Raw genomic sequence first — 16,100 nt, 5'->3', positions numbered from 1 at the left:
GTGTGTGAAGTTTTTTCAAAATTACTGCTATTTTTGACTTTTGACTTTTGACTTCCTATGAAATCATATTGCAAATGGACAAAACATATGCGCAGGTAAAACATTTAAAAAGAATTATGATAATAAAATTGACAAAAGTATATTCATACAATTCTTACACATGTGTAATTGACAAAAAAAATCGAAAGAATTTCGAAAAACGGTCCAGAAAGCACTTTTTTAATTAAGGGGGTGATAAGTTTTTGATTTTTTTTTCACATTTTCAAAATGTTGCTTTTGGATGTTGACTTTTGTTGCATTTGCAATATCAAAAACCACGGCGGAGTGCGCTCGCCACCTGTTGGATTTTTAAAGTGTTACACCTGGCATTTGCCATATGGCATTTGCAATCAACTTTGAACGAAACGACGCCGAATTGAGTGGTATTGGACACCGTGTATATGGTTTGTCCAGTGCCAATGACTTCCCATTAATTTTTTGTCCATTTCAGGGGGGTGTTCCCTTACAAAATGTAATGCCATTCTTTATACGATATAGCTTCGGAGGGCCAAATACAGGAGGTGGATGCTACTATACTAAAATCTGAGATAAGAACAGCCCTCACCAGGATTAGACAGCTACCCAGGTGGATGCTACTATACTAAAATCTGAGATAAGAACAGCATTCACCAGGATTAGACAGCTACCCAGGTGGATGCTACTATACTAAAATCTGAGATAAGAACAGCCCTCACCAGGATTATTAGGCTTCCCAGGTTGATGCTCTGTTACTAAAATCTGAGACAACAGCCATCACCTAAATGAAGTATGGAAAGTCACCTGGATGTCACGACCTCCGCCGAAGTCGGTCCCTCTCCTTGTTCGGGCAAGGAGAGAGACCGGCGGTCGACGTCACCGGTCTTATAGCCATCGCCACTCCACCTTTCATTTTCCATTTGTATTGTCTTGTTTTCCCGCACACCTGGTTTACATTCCCTCATCAGACTAAATGTATATTACCCTCTGTTTCCCCATGTCTGTGTGTGGAATTGTTCTGTGTGTAGGGTGTTACGCTACAGGCTGACTTGCGCTAGGTTTGTTTATAACCTAGGTTTGTTTGTTTTGTTTAATCCGCTTCATGTTACCGTGGTTGTGCTTTGTGCTGCCTCGCCTGTGCCTTTGGGCCAGGGTGTATATTAAAGCTGTTATCACCCATCTCTGCTCTCCTGTGCCTTTGGGCCAGGGTGGATATTAAAGCTGTTACCACCCATCTCTGCTCTCCTGTGCCTTTGGGCCAGGGTGGATATTAAAGTTCTCCTGTTATCACCCATCTCTGCTCTCCTGTGCCTTTGGGCCAGGATGGATATTAAAGTTCTCCTGTTATCACCCATCTCTGCTATACCTATACTAGAATCTGAGATAAGAACAGCCATCACCTAAATTAAGTCTAGAAAGTCACCAGGATTAGACAGCTCTCCAGTTGAGTCCTGTAACAGGAATTGTGATGTATTAACTCCTTTATCAATACCTGGAACTGTGTACGCAGGAGATCTGGAACTGGAGCAGCTACACTTAATAAGGCACTCATCTCATGAATTCTCAATAAGGATAGAGACCCCACTGACCCAGGGAGTTTTCACCCTTTCAGTTTAATTGGAGTTGATTGTAAGGTGGATTTATCAAGTGGGTTAAGGTATTATACTCCAATCCAAGAGCAGCGGTCCTCACAAATGGTATGATCTCTTCCTTTTTAAAAATCTGTTGAGGGGAACCCAGCAGGGTAGTCCTCTCTCACCTCTACTTTTTACTGTATTTTCGAGCCCTTGGCAGCAGCAATCAGAGCTGATTCAGGAATCAAAGGAGTGATGGGAGGTGCCAGAGAGCATAACTTGTCAGCATAATATGCTGACAATATATTGTTACTTATTAAGGGAACCGGCCACAACAATCTCTTTGGTTTTGAACACAATTGACATGTTCTCACAGATATCTGGTTATAAGATTAATTGGCTATGCCTGTATCCAAATTCTGTCCTCCTGTTGCAATTACTTAATTACAGAAGTACCATCAGGGATGAAATAACTGGGTATGAAATTGAGCAACAAACTACAGAATGTCGTGCAAATTAATATGATGCCACTACTACAAAAAATAAAGAATACTCTTGATAAATGGAGGTTGCTTAATCTTACTTTATGGGGTAAAATAAATACTGTTAAAATGGTTGTGACCCCACAGTTTAATTATGTGTCCATGATGCTCCCTGTGGCCATTTCTCCCTTACTATTTAAGATGGGGAAAAAAACAGAAAAATTGTGAACCTGTTATATGCTCCAATGGATAAAGGAGGACTAGCATTACCCAAAGTAGAACTATACAACATATAATTTGAAGTAGCCAAATTGGCCAGACACTGGGACAATTATGATTCCCATTTGGGATTGACTCAGATTGAGAGGTCTATCACAGCCCTGTTTAAGCCTACTGAGGCATTATCACAAAAAAAGTATTCAGAGAGTCAACTGAAGAGGCTAACCCAATCCTACAACATTCCCAAGAGGTATGGGTTAAGATGCATTAGATGTTTGGATTTTATTCTTCCGTATGGCACAACCCATCGGTTTACATAGGAACACATTCATTTATCTGGGAGGTATGGCTTAGACAAGGCCTGCATGCAGTAGGGGATCTATATGAGAAAGGAGTGCTTATGCTGTCACACCCTGACCTTAGAGAGCCATTATATTTCTCTATTTGGTTAGGTCAGGGTCGATTGTGGGGTGGGCATTCTATGTTTTTTATTTCTGTGTGTTTGGCCAAGAGTGGTTCCAATCAGAGGCAGCTGTCTATCGTTGTCTCTGATTGGGAATCATACTTAGGCAGCCTGTTTTGCCATCTTAGTTGTGGGTAGTTATCTGTGTTAGTGGCCTGTATAGCCCTAGTAAGCGTCACGGTCGTGTTTTGTTGGTGACATTTATAACATTAAGAGAAAATGTACCCTCAACACGCTGCACTTTTGGTCCGGTCATTTCCCTGATATTTGCTTCGGATCTGGAATCCTTCAACTAAAGCTAGCCAGCTAACTACCAGATATCAGTCAGCAAACCATTGCTAGCGGTCATCAGCTAACCTTCAGCTCGGAAAGCTCTCGCCAGTTCGAACAACGTGACTCTAACCAGAGCATAACTGACCTGTTATTTTTATCCCCGGATTCCTACCGCAAACTGAACATTTTCATCTGGATCTTCACAACTAGCTAACCACAATCCCGGATGACTACTCCTGGCTAGCGTTTCCATCCCAGAGCAAGCATCAATTTAGCTTGAAGCTAGCCCGGCCAGGGCTCCTGTGCTACCACCGAAGCATACTCCTGGGCTACAATATTGGCCTGCTAGCTACCTAGAGCTACTTGGAACCCTACTAATTCCACGACTGGTCTATCGACGTCACCGCACGAAGAGGCAAAAACAGACTTACCCCCCCCCCCCCCCCCCCAAAGGCTAACTTTCTAGCCCCTGCTATCTGCTTGCTTGCTAACCCGGTCTGCTAACGGCTAAACTGCCGGGCCCTGGTCTGCTAACTGCTAGCTTGCTAACCCGGTCTGCTAACTGCTAGCCCTTGCTAACTGCTTGCTTGCTAACCCGGTCTGCTAACTGCTAGCTTGCCTGCCCGGTCTGCTAACTGCTAGCTTGCCCTGGTCTACTAACTGCTAGCCCATGCTAACTGCTTGCTTGCTAACCCGGCCTGCAAACTGCTGGCTTGCCCTGGTCTACTAGCTGCTAGCTTGTTTAGCTCCTGCCTACTAACTGTTAGCTTGTTAGCCTGCTAACTGTCTGAATCGCCGTGTCCCCAGCCATCCCAACCACTCACTGGACCCATATGTTCACTTGGCTACGCATGCCTCTCTCTAATATCAATATGCCTTGTCCATTACTGTCCTGGTTAGTGATTACTGTCTTATTGCACTGTAGAGCCTCTAGCCCTGCTCAATATGCCTTAACCAACCATGTTGTTCCACCTTCTACATATGCGATGACATCACCTGGTTTAAACATCTCTAGAGACTATATCTCTCTCTTCATTACTCAATGCCTAGGTTTACCTCCAATGTACTCACATCCTACCTTACCTTTGTCTGTACGCTATGCCTTGAATCTATGCTATCGTGCCCAGAAACCTGCCCCTTTTACTCTCTGTTCTGAACGTGCTAGACGGCCAGTTCGTATAGCCTTTAGCCGTACCCTTATCCTACTTCTCCTCTGTTCCTCTGGTGATGTGGAGGTTAATCCAGGTCCTGCAGTGCCTCCACTCATCCCCCAGGTGCTCTCATTTGTTGACTTCTGTAAACGTAAAAGCCTTGGTTTCATGCATGTTAATATTCGAAGCCTTCGGAAAACCACCAAAAACCCTGAAATCTCTATTGCTAACCAACATTTTCCGCCTAGATAGAACTGCCAAAGGGGGCGGTGTTGCAATCTACTGCAAAGATAGCCTGCAGAGTTCTGTATTACTATCCAGGTCTGTACCAAACAATTCGAGCTTCTACTTCTAAAAATTCACCTTTCCAGAAACAAGTCTCTCACTGTTGCCGCTTGCTATAGACTTCCCTCTGCCCCCAGCTGTGCCCTCGATACTATATGTGAAATGATTGCCCCCCATCTATCTTCTGAGCTCGTGCCACTAGGTGACCTAAACTGGGACATGCTTAACACCCTGGCCATCCTACAAACTAAGCTTGATGCCCTCAATATCACACAAATTATCAATGAACCTACCAGGTACAACCCCAAATCAGTAAACACAGGCACCCTCATAGATGTCATCCTAACGAATTTGCCCGCCAAATACACCTCTGCTGTTTTCAATCAAGATCTCAGCGATCACTGCCTCATTGCCTGCATTCGTAATGGGTCTGCGACCAAACGACCACCCCTCATCACCGTCAAACGCTCCCTGAAACACTTCTGCGAGCAGGCCTTTCTAATCGACCTGGCCGGGGTATCCGGGAATGACATTGACCTCATCCCGTCAGTAGATGATGCCTGGCTATTCTTTAAAAGTGCCTTCCTCACCATCTTAAAGAAGCATGCCCCTCTCAAAAAATGTAGAACTAGGAATAGATATAGTCCTTGGTTCACGCCAGACCGGTCTGCCCTTGACCAGCACAAAAACATCCTGTGGCGTTCTGCATTAGCATCGAATAGCCCCCGTGATGTGGAACTTTTCAGGGAAGTTAGGAACAAATATACACAGGCAGTTAGAAAAGCTAAGGCAAGCTTTTTCAAACAGAAATTTGCATCCTGTTGTACGAACTCCAAAAAGTTCTGGGACACTGTAAAGTCCATGGAGAATAAGAGCACCTCCTCCCAGCTGCCCACTGCTCTGAGGCTAGGAAACAGTGTCACCACCGATAAATCCGCTATAATTGAGAATTTCAATAACCATTTCTCTACGGCTGGCCATGCTTTCCACATCGCTACCCCTATCCCGGTCAACTGCCCGGCACCGTCCACAGCAACCCGCCAAAGCCCCCACCATTTCTCCTTTACCCAAATCCAGATAGCCGGTGTTCTGAAAGAGCTGCAAAATCGGGACCCCCTACAAATCAGCCGGGCTAGACAATCTGGACCCTCTCTTTCTAAAATTATCTGCCGAAATTGTTGCAACCCCTATTACTAGCCTGTTCAACCTCTCTTTCGTATCATCTGAGATTCCCAAAGATTGGAAATCTGCCGCGGTCATCCCCCTCTTCAAAGGGTGTGACACTCTAGACCCAAACTGCCACAGACCTATATCTATCCTACCTTGTCTTTTAAGGTCTTTGAAAGCCAAGTTAACAAACAGATTACTGACCATTTCGAATCCCACCATACCTTCTACGCTATGCAATCTGGTTTCAGAGCTGGTCATGGGTGCACCTCAGCCACGCTCAAGGTCCTAAACAACATCATAACCGCCATCGATAAGAGACATTACTGTGCAGCCGTATTCATCAAGCTGGCCAAGGCTTTCGACTGTCAATCACAACATTCTTATTGGCAGACTCGACAGCCTTGGTTTCTCAAATGATTGCCTCGCCTGGTTTACTAACTACTTCTCTGATAGAGTTCAGTGTGTCAAATCGGAGGGCCTATTGTCTGGACCTCTGACAGTCTCTATGGGTGTGCCACAGGGTTCAAATCTCGGGCTGACTCTCTTTTCTGTATACATCAATGATGTTGCTCTTGCTGCTGGTGATTCTCTGATCCACCTCTATGCAGACGACACCATTCTGTATATTTCTGGCCCCTCCTTGGACAGTGTGTTAACTAACCTCCAGACAAGCTTCAATGCCATACAACTCTCCTTCCGTGGCCTCCAACTGCTCTTAAACGCAAGTAAAACTAAATGCATGCTTTTCAATCGATCGCTGCCCGCCCCTGCTCGCATCACTACTCTGGACGGCTCTGACTGGACAACTACAAATACCAGGGTGTCTGGTTAGACTGTAAACTCTCCTTCCAGACTCACATTAAGCATCTCCAATCCAAAATTAAATCTAGAATCGGCTTCCTATATCGCAACAAAGCATCCTTCACTCATGCTGCCAAACATACCCTCGTAAAACTGACCATCCTACCGATCCTCGACTTTGGTGATGTCATCTATAAAATAGCCTCCAACACTCTACTCAAACTGGATGCAGTCTATCACAGTGCCATCCGTTTTGTCACCAAAGCCCCATACACTACCCACCATTGTGACCTGTATGCTCTCGTTGGTTGGCCCTCGCTTCATACTCGTCGCCAAACCCACTGGCTACAGGTTATCTACAAGTCTCTGCTAGATAAAGCCCCACCTTATCTCAGCTCACTGGTCACCATAGCAGCACCCACTCGTAGCACGCTCTCCAGCAGGTATATCTCACTGGTCACCCCCAAAGCCAATTCCTCCTTTGGTCGTCTTTCCTTCCAGTTCTCTGCTGCCCATGACTGGAACGAATTGCAAAAATCTCTGGAGCTGGAGACTCACATCTCCCTCACGAGCTTTAAGCACCAGCTGTCAGAGCATTTTACAGATCACTGCACCTGTACTTAGCCTATCTGTAAACAGCCCATCTATCTACCTACCTCATCCCCATACTGGTATTTATTTATTTTGCTCCTTTGCACCCCAGTATCTCTACCTGCACATTCATCTTCTGCCGATCTACCATTCCAGTGTTTTAATTGCTATATTGTAATTACTTCGCCACCATGGCCTATTTATTTCGTTAACTTACCTCATTTGCACTCACTGTATATAGACTTTTTGTTTTCTTTTGTTCTACTGTATTATTGACTGTATGTTTTGTTTATTCCATGTGTAACTCTGTGTTGTTGTATGTGTCGAATTGCTACGCTTTATCTTGGCCAGGTCGCAGTTGCAAATGAGAACTTGTTCTAAACTGGCCTACCTGGTTAAATAAAGGTGAAATAAAAAAATAAAATAGTGTTTTTTAATCTCTTTTTTTAAATATCATTTTACTGCTTGCATCAGTTACTTGATGTGGAATAGAGTTCCATGTAGTCATAGCTCTTGGTAGTACTGTGTGCCTCCCATAGTCTGTTCTGGACTTGGGGACTGTGAAGAGACCTCTGGTGGCATGTCTTGCATATTATTAATATTAGCTCTCTGTGTACATCCAAGGGCCAGCCGTGCTGCCCTGTTCTGAGCCAATTGCAATTTTTCTAAGTCATTTTTTGTGGCACCTGACCACATGACTGAACAGTAGTCAGGGTGCGACAAAACTAGGGCCTGTAGGACCTGCCTTGTTGATAGTGTTGTTAAGAAGGTAGAAACTAGGGCCTGTAGGACCTGCCTTGTTGATAGTGTTAAGAAGGTATAAACTAGGACCTGTAGGACCTGCCTTGTTTATAGTGCTGTTAAGAAGGTAGAAACTAGGGCCTGTAGGACCTGACTTGCTGATAGTGTTGTTAAGAAGGCAGAGCATCGCTTTATTATAGACAGACATCTCCCCATTTTAGCTACTACTTCATCAATATGTTTTAACCATGTTTACAATCCAGGGTTACTCCAAGCAGTTTAGTCACCTTAACTTGCTCAATTTCCACATTATTTAGTTGAGGTTGAGGGTTTAGTGAGTGTTTTGTCCCAAATACAATGCTTTTAGTTTTAGACATATTTAGGCCTAACTTACCACTCTGAAACTAACTGCAGCTCTTTGTTGAGTGTTGCAGTCATTTCAATGTATGTAGTAGCTGACATGTATAGTGTTGAGTCATCCACATACATAGACACTCTGGCTTTACTCAAAGTCAGTGGCATGTCGTTAGTAAACATCTTGCCTTATCTTGCCAATGAAAAAGTAATTAAAGTTTGCAATATTAGTGAGCTTTGTGATGGATTAATGAGCCAACTGATTCAATGAATGAAGGAGCCAAGTTAGCTTTTTTCCCCAAAAATGTCATTTAAGGAGAGATGAAAACTGGTTAAAACAATATTTCATGTTACCAGGAATATCACACTCCTCTTCAGTGTTTTATAAAAGAGTCTCAATACGCACAATGTAAATGCACAGTGGCCAAAATCTAAATTGCACCTGGGCTTGAATAATACATAGGGCCTTTCTCTTGCATTTCAAAGATGATGGTACAAAAGAACAGTTGGTTTTTTCGTCCTATTATATTTGACCAGATCCATTGTGTTATATTCTACTACATTCCTTTCACATTTCCATAAACTTCAACGTTTTTCCTTTCAAATGGTACCAGGAATATGCATATTCTTGCTTCAGGGCCTGAGCAACAGGCAGTTAGATTTGGGTATGTCATTTTTGGCAAAACATTTCATTTTTCATCTCATTTCATGTTTCATGAATTCCTCCAGTGGAACACGGACGTTTGTCGCCATCGTGTGGCTATCACGTACACTGCATGATGCGTCACTGTCGCATTTCTCCAATATCAGTCTGTCTACAGTAGAGGACGCTATAGCCCCACGGATGGTGTAGGCCATCAGAGGAGTTTGAACGAGAAACTCCATCAGAGGAGTTTGTCGTTCACGTTTTAGGACGCTGCAAGTAATACGACATGTATTACTTGCAGCGTCCTAAAACGTGAACAACAAAGGATTAAATAAAAAATGGCCAATATTCTTTGCCAATATTATAAATTGCGGGATACAAAAAGAGTCTGAGCTTGTAGGGCAGGTCTATGAATTTGATAGGATTACATGACATTTTTCCAAACCTGAACCTTGTGTGATGGAGGGGTGTCATTTGCAAGCAGTGTTTCTGAAGGAGATTGTACTGGTAGGTGTGTTAAAATAGCATGCTGCTTTTTACGATTCCAAGGCAGTTGGTTTCTTTTTTTTTATCTCATCTATATGAACATGATGATCGATCATCACATAGAGTTGTTCATGTGATCTTGTTATACAAGAAGAAAAGCTATTTTAGAAACTGGACAAGAGCTACACTACATCAACAGTTTTTGTTGTTTTCCATTGTTTGGATTATTAGTTTATGATTAATGAGGGTTATTACTCAATTGACACAGGAATGTGGTCACATTGTTTATTATGTCTTATCCAGTATTCAATAAAATCAGATTTAAAGTATTTTCTAATTTTATAGATAGTCTGAGGCAACAGGCTGATAGCATTATACACCCACATCTTAGTTTAGGCCACACACTTGTATAGTCACACACACACACACGCACGCACACACACACACACAAAGCAAATCTAATTGAATAATGAAATAAGAAATATTTGTATAAATATAATAATTATTAATATTATTATTCTTATAAGTTATTGTCATAAGCCCAGTGAAATTAATATAATAATGAATAGGACTACTACTTGCAGGCTACTCATTATAATAGTCCTAATGGGAATCTAGGCTTCTGCTGTTACCAATATTACTACTGCTAATAATAAGGATGACATTCATAATATTATGGATAACAATAATCATGATTTAGACAGAGATATGCTACCTTATATAATAATATAATCATGTCTTAGACAGAGATATGCTACCTTATATAATAATATAATCATGATTTAGACAGAGATATGCTACCTTATATAATAATATAATCATGATTTAGACAGAGATATGCTACCTTATATAATAATATAATCATGTCTTAGACAGAGATATGCTACCTTATATAATAATATAATCATGATTTAGACAGAGATATGCTACCTTATATAATAATATAATCATGATTTAGACAGAGATATGCTACCTTATATAATAATATAATCATGATTTAGACAGAGATATGCTACCTTATATAATAATATAATCATGATTTAGACAGAGATATGCTACCTTATATAATAATATAATCATGATTTAGACAGAGATATGTTACCTTATATAATAATATAATCATGATTTAGACAGAGATATGTTACCTTATATAATAATATAATCATGATTTAGACAGAGATATGTTACCTTATATAATAATATAATCATGATTTAGACAGAGATATGCTACCTTATATAATAATATAATCATGATTTAGACAGAGATATGTTACCTTATATAATAATATAATCATGATTTAGACAGAGATATGTTACCTTATATAATAATATAATCATGATTTAGACAGAGATATGTTACCTTATATAATAATATAATCATGTCTTAGACAGAGATATGCTACCTTATATAATAATATAATCATGTCTTCCACAGAGATATGCTACCTTATATAATAATATAATCATGATTTAGACAGAGATATGTTACCTTATATAATAATATAATCATGATTTAGACAGAGATATGCTACCTTATATAATAATATAATAATGTCTTAGACAGAGATATGCTACCTTATATTTATTAGATAGGCCCATTAATCTCCCATTTACTCCCAACCATTTACCCCCAACCCTAAAAAAGCTAATTTACTAGCATTGAATACATATCATTAGAAACTATTAATATGTCAATGTATATTCTAATAATAATAATAGTATTTACGGTAGTAACTATAACAACCATAATTTAAAAAATATATGATATATTAAAAGCCTTTGGAGAACAGTAGGGGGAAGTGGGAAGTATTTTTTTTTATTAGACCTATCTACTGGCGCAAATTTTAATAATTCACAAACTCAATTGTTGTATTAATATTACATTTCAAGTAAACACTTTCTGTCGGGTTTTATGTTGCCGTTAGTATGAAACATAGAGAAGTTATTATTTCACACCTCTGCCTGTCAATTCTCAACTAAATTCAATGGCCACACCCCCAACCAGTTAGTGAGTGTCTATTGGCTGTTAGAGATGATCTAGTGTCTGGATGAGAAACTGTCGGTCTGAAGTTATAAAATTAAAACTCAGATTTTGGATTCTGGCACTTGTTGCTGACGTTGCGCGCTTGGGATCAGGTCGTCCGTTTGAACCGTTACTGTTGTGTTCTAATTCCGTTGGGGTTGTCCTCCCGAGTGGAGCATGAACTCCATCGACCCTTCAGTACACCACACCTCGTCTTCAACAGCAAGCTCTCTCCAACCCCAGCCCAAGAGCACCCAGGAGCCGCCGGAGATGGCTGTCTACTGCGATAACTTCAGCATGTACCACCAGCCTGGACTCCAGAGTGCACAGAGACCGTCTGGATACGGCCTGGGAGATTACGCGTCATCCCTGTGGTTGAACGGCCCCCCCGTGAACTCCTCCACCCCCTACCTGCACGGAAACAACACAGCATCCTTTATGCCACCTTCCTACGGTACCCAGCGGCAGTTCCTTACCAACTCTCCCGGGTTCGGGGGTCCGGACCTGGGTTGGCTGTCCATCGCCAGTCAGGAAGAGTTGCTAAAGCTGGTCCGTCCTCCATACTCTTACTCTGCGCTCATCGCCATGGCGATCCAGAACGCACACGAAAAGAAGTTGACCCTGAGTCAGATCTACCAGTATGTCGCGGATAACTTCCCGTTCTACAAGAAGAGCAAGGCGGGGTGGCAGAACTCTATCCGACACAACCTGTCACTCAACGACTGCTTTAAAAAGGTCCCCCGCGATGAGGACGACCCAGGTATTATCCCATCCTGTTCTATTTTATCTTTGTAACATCTAGGGCCATTTGTAGATTGATTTTAATTAGTCAGGTAGGCTATGTGATTCAGCTGTCGGTTAGAAATCCTATAAAAACACGTGTAAAAGTTTGGGCCTAAAACCGATTGAACAAATTGGTGTAGGCCTGTTGCTAAACTAACGTAGGAGGCGTAAAACAAAACGCCTGAGTGGGAGTTCCCACATCTGGTTTTCAACGGGAAAAGAAGATAGGTTGAATTAGCTAATTCCCTTATAAACAACTCCCGCTAAGGGTGGTTGCAGGCTATCATGTCAGTTCAAATCAGTTCGATAAAATAAAGGGTTATTCAAACCATATGCTGATAATTGTTAATTTTATCCATTAATTTGTTTCCTTTATTTTGAAGACTATAATGCTTATCATTGTGCATATTAAATCTAGGAATTGTTATCAGCAGTGTCCCATAGACTTGAGATGAGTCAAATGTAATATATCTAATATATTGACTGGCCTTTGCTTCTTTAGCATGGGACATAGAAATAACTATGAGGTCATTCTAGAGATTAGAATATATATTATTATGTAGATTAGATTAGAACTATGAGGTCATTCTAGAGATTAGAATATATATTATTTTGTAGATTAGATTAGAACTATGAGGTCATTCTAGAGATTAGAATATATATTATTATGTAGATTAGATTAGAACTATGAGGTCATTCTAGAGATTAGAATATATATTATTTTGTAGATTCGATTAGAACTATGAGGTCATTCTAGAGATTAGAATATATATTATTATGTAGATTAGATTAGAACTATGAGGTCATTCTAGAGATTAGAATATATATTATTTTGTAGATTAGATTAGAACTATGAGGTCATTCTAGAGATTAGAATATATATTATTTTGTAGATTAGATTAGAACTATGAGGTCATTCTAGAGATTAGAATATATATTATTTTGTAGATTAGATTAGAACTATGAGGTCATTCTAGAGATTAGAATATATATTATTCTAGAGATTAGATTAGGACTATTTGGTCATTCCATAGATTAGAATATATATTATTCTAGAGATTAGATTAGGACTATGTGGTCAATATTAGATTGCCCCAAAAGTTTGTTATAATACACTGTAAAAAAAATCCTATTGTTTTTACGATAATTTACTGGCAGCCAGTTACCTGTAAATTACTGTAAATAAAGGTACATTTTGTTACCGTAAATGCGTTTAACATTACTATAAAGTTTAGTGTAAGAAACTTTATGGATTACAACATAACAGTTAGCTTGTTATTAGATGCTTCGTGTCCATACTGAGTGGGCCTTCAGTTTCCTACCATGGCAGTTTATAGATAAAAGGTTTGATATCCTAATCCTGGAAGGGCAGAGCGGAGCACCCATATTCTAGGGAATGACACAATTTTAACCCCAAACTCATTCAAATTAATAGCTACCTAGACATTGATTTCCTCATCAGTGTATCATTCCAAAGCCAGAGTATTAGGTGCATCACATCACTGTTTGTGATAATGTGCACAATACTAAACTACTACAACATTATGTGGATTTGTACGTATAAAGTGGCCCGCACATGGAATGAGTGGCCCCCACATGGAATGAGTGGCCCCCACATGGAATGAGTGGCCCGCACATGGAATGAGTGGCCCGCACATGGAATGAGTGGCCCCCACATGGAATGAGTGGCCCGCACATGGAATGAGTGGCCCGCACATGGAATGAGTGGCCCGCACATGGAATGAGTGGCCCGCACATGGAATGAGTGGCCCGCACATGGAATGAGTGGCCCGCACATGGGATGAGTGGCCCGCACATGGAATGAGTGGCCCGCACATGGAATGAGTGGCCCGCACATGGAATATTGCTGTTCATAGGGCTTTATTCCTTTATTATTTCACACAAGTCTTCATTCTGTATGCGGGCCTCATTTATTTGATCCTGTAATGTTTTTTTATCCCAGCATTAGTTTTCTCATTTTAGGATGAGCACATCTCCCTCCAGTTCTTCATTGGATATGTACATATTACTAATGTGTATATATTAATAATGTATTAATATATAAATACTATATAATAATGTCTTATTAATATATAAATACTATATAATAATGTCTTATTAATATATATATACTATGTAATCCTGTCTTATTAATATATAAATACTGTATAATAATGTCTTATTAATATATAAATACTATATAATAATGCTAAAGTTTCTATTATTTATGTTCCAGGTAAAGGGAACTACTGGACGTTGGATCCTAACTGTGAGAAGATGTTTGACAACGGGAACTTCAGGAGGAAGAGGAAGCGCCGCTCCGACTCCACTAACAGCACCAAAACAGAGGACGGCCGAGCAGCCCCACCCATCAAGACCTTAGACAGCCCCCAGCTCCTAGGCCCCGCCTCCCCAGACATGGAGGTGGTCAGTGAGGGTCACAAGAGCCCCCCCCCCCCGGGCCTGGCGTCCGGTGGCACTCCGTGTTTTAATAACTTCTTCAGCAGTATGGCTGGGCTGGGCTCCGGGCCTCTAGGGGCCTCCGTTCCTCTCTCCTCTGGTCCCTCCAGCAGACAGACTAGCTCTCTGGGGCTGGTCAACGAGCTGACCAATAGGAACATTACAGCCCTCCATAGCAGCCCATACCACAACCACACACCCCACACCCCCACCCCAGGCCAGGACAGTCACAGCCCGGGACTCTCAGAGGCGGGCCTCGGGGGCCACGGCCACCCAGCAGACAGCCTGTCTCCCTTCAACAGAGGACTGTACTACAACACATTCAGTGGAGGGGGGCAGGCAGGACAGTTGAACAGCCACTTCTATAACAGCTTTAGTGTCAACAATATCTTATACCCCCGAGAGGGCACAGACGTATAGTCACTGACGTATAGCCACATATAGCATATAGTGTATAGTCACGGACTTATAGCAAGGGGCTACGACAGGTCTAGGTGGTCAGCCATATCAGAGGGCTTGGCAAACCAGTCAATACATATGGACTTCACAGGACAGAGACAGACAAGTCCATTCATATGACCTTCACAGGACAGAGACAGACCAGTCCATTCATATGGCCTTCACAGGACAGACCAGTCCATTCATATGGCCTTCACAGGACAGACCAGTCCATTCATATGGCCTTCACAGGACAGAGACAGACCATTCATATGGCCTACACAGGACAGAGACAGACCAGTCAATTCACATGGCCTTCACAGGACAGAGACAGACCATTCATATGGCCTACACAGGACAGAGACAGACCAGTCAATTCACATGGCCTTCACAGGACAGAGACCATTCATATGGCCTTCACAGGACAGAGACAGACCAGTCCATTCATATGGCCTTCACAGGACAGAGACAGACCAGTCAATTCATATGGCTTTCACAGGACAGAGACAGACCAGTCCATTCATATGGCCTTCACAGGACAGAGACATACAAAATATGGCCTTCACAGGACAGACCAGTCCATTCATATGGCCTTCACAGGACAGAGACAGACCATTCATATGGCCTACACAGGACAGAGACAGACCAGTCAATTCACATGGCCTTCACAGGACAGAGACAGACCATTCATATGGCCTTCACAGGACAGAGACAGACCAGTCAATTCACATGGCCTTCACAGGACAGAGACAGACCAGTCAATTCATATGGCCTTCACAGGACAGAGACAGACCAGTCCATTCATATTGTCTTCACAAGACAGACAAGTCCATTCATATGACAGACCATATGGCCTTCACAGGACAGAGACAGACCAGTCCATTCATACGGTCTTCACAGGACAGAGACAGACCAGTCCATTCATACTGTCTTCACAGGACAGAGACAGACCAGTCCATTCATATGGCCTTCACAGGACAGAGACAGACCAGTCCATTCATATGACCTTCACAGGACAGAGACAGACCAGTCCATTCATACGGCCTTCACAGGACAGAGACAGACCAGTCCATTCATACGGTCTTCACAGGACAGAGACAGACCAGTCCATTCATACTGTCTTCACAGGACAGAGACAGACCAGT

General features: G+C 41.8%; 1 protein-coding gene across 1 annotated transcript; it reads left to right on the top strand.

The window, feature by feature from the left end:
* Positions 1-11,392: 11,392 nt before the first annotated feature.
* LOC109882350 (forkhead box protein I1c-like) lies at positions 11,393-15,634 on the top strand. The gene is made up of 2 exons (XM_031828221.1): positions 11,393-12,034; positions 14,294-15,634. Exons 1-2 carry the CDS (start codon positions 11,452-11,454, stop codon positions 14,935-14,937), a joined length of 1,227 nt encoding a protein of 408 aa, XP_031684081.1. The 5' UTR covers positions 11,393-11,451; the 3' UTR covers positions 14,938-15,634.
* Positions 15,635-16,100: the final 466 nt, after the last annotated feature.

This window comes from Oncorhynchus kisutch, linkage group LG7, assembly GCF_002021735.2.
Source record: "Oncorhynchus kisutch isolate 150728-3 linkage group LG7, Okis_V2, whole genome shotgun sequence".
Classification (NCBI taxonomy): Eukaryota; Metazoa; Chordata; class Actinopteri; order Salmoniformes; family Salmonidae; genus Oncorhynchus; species Oncorhynchus kisutch.
This window is presented reverse-complemented; position numbering and strand designations above follow the sequence as displayed.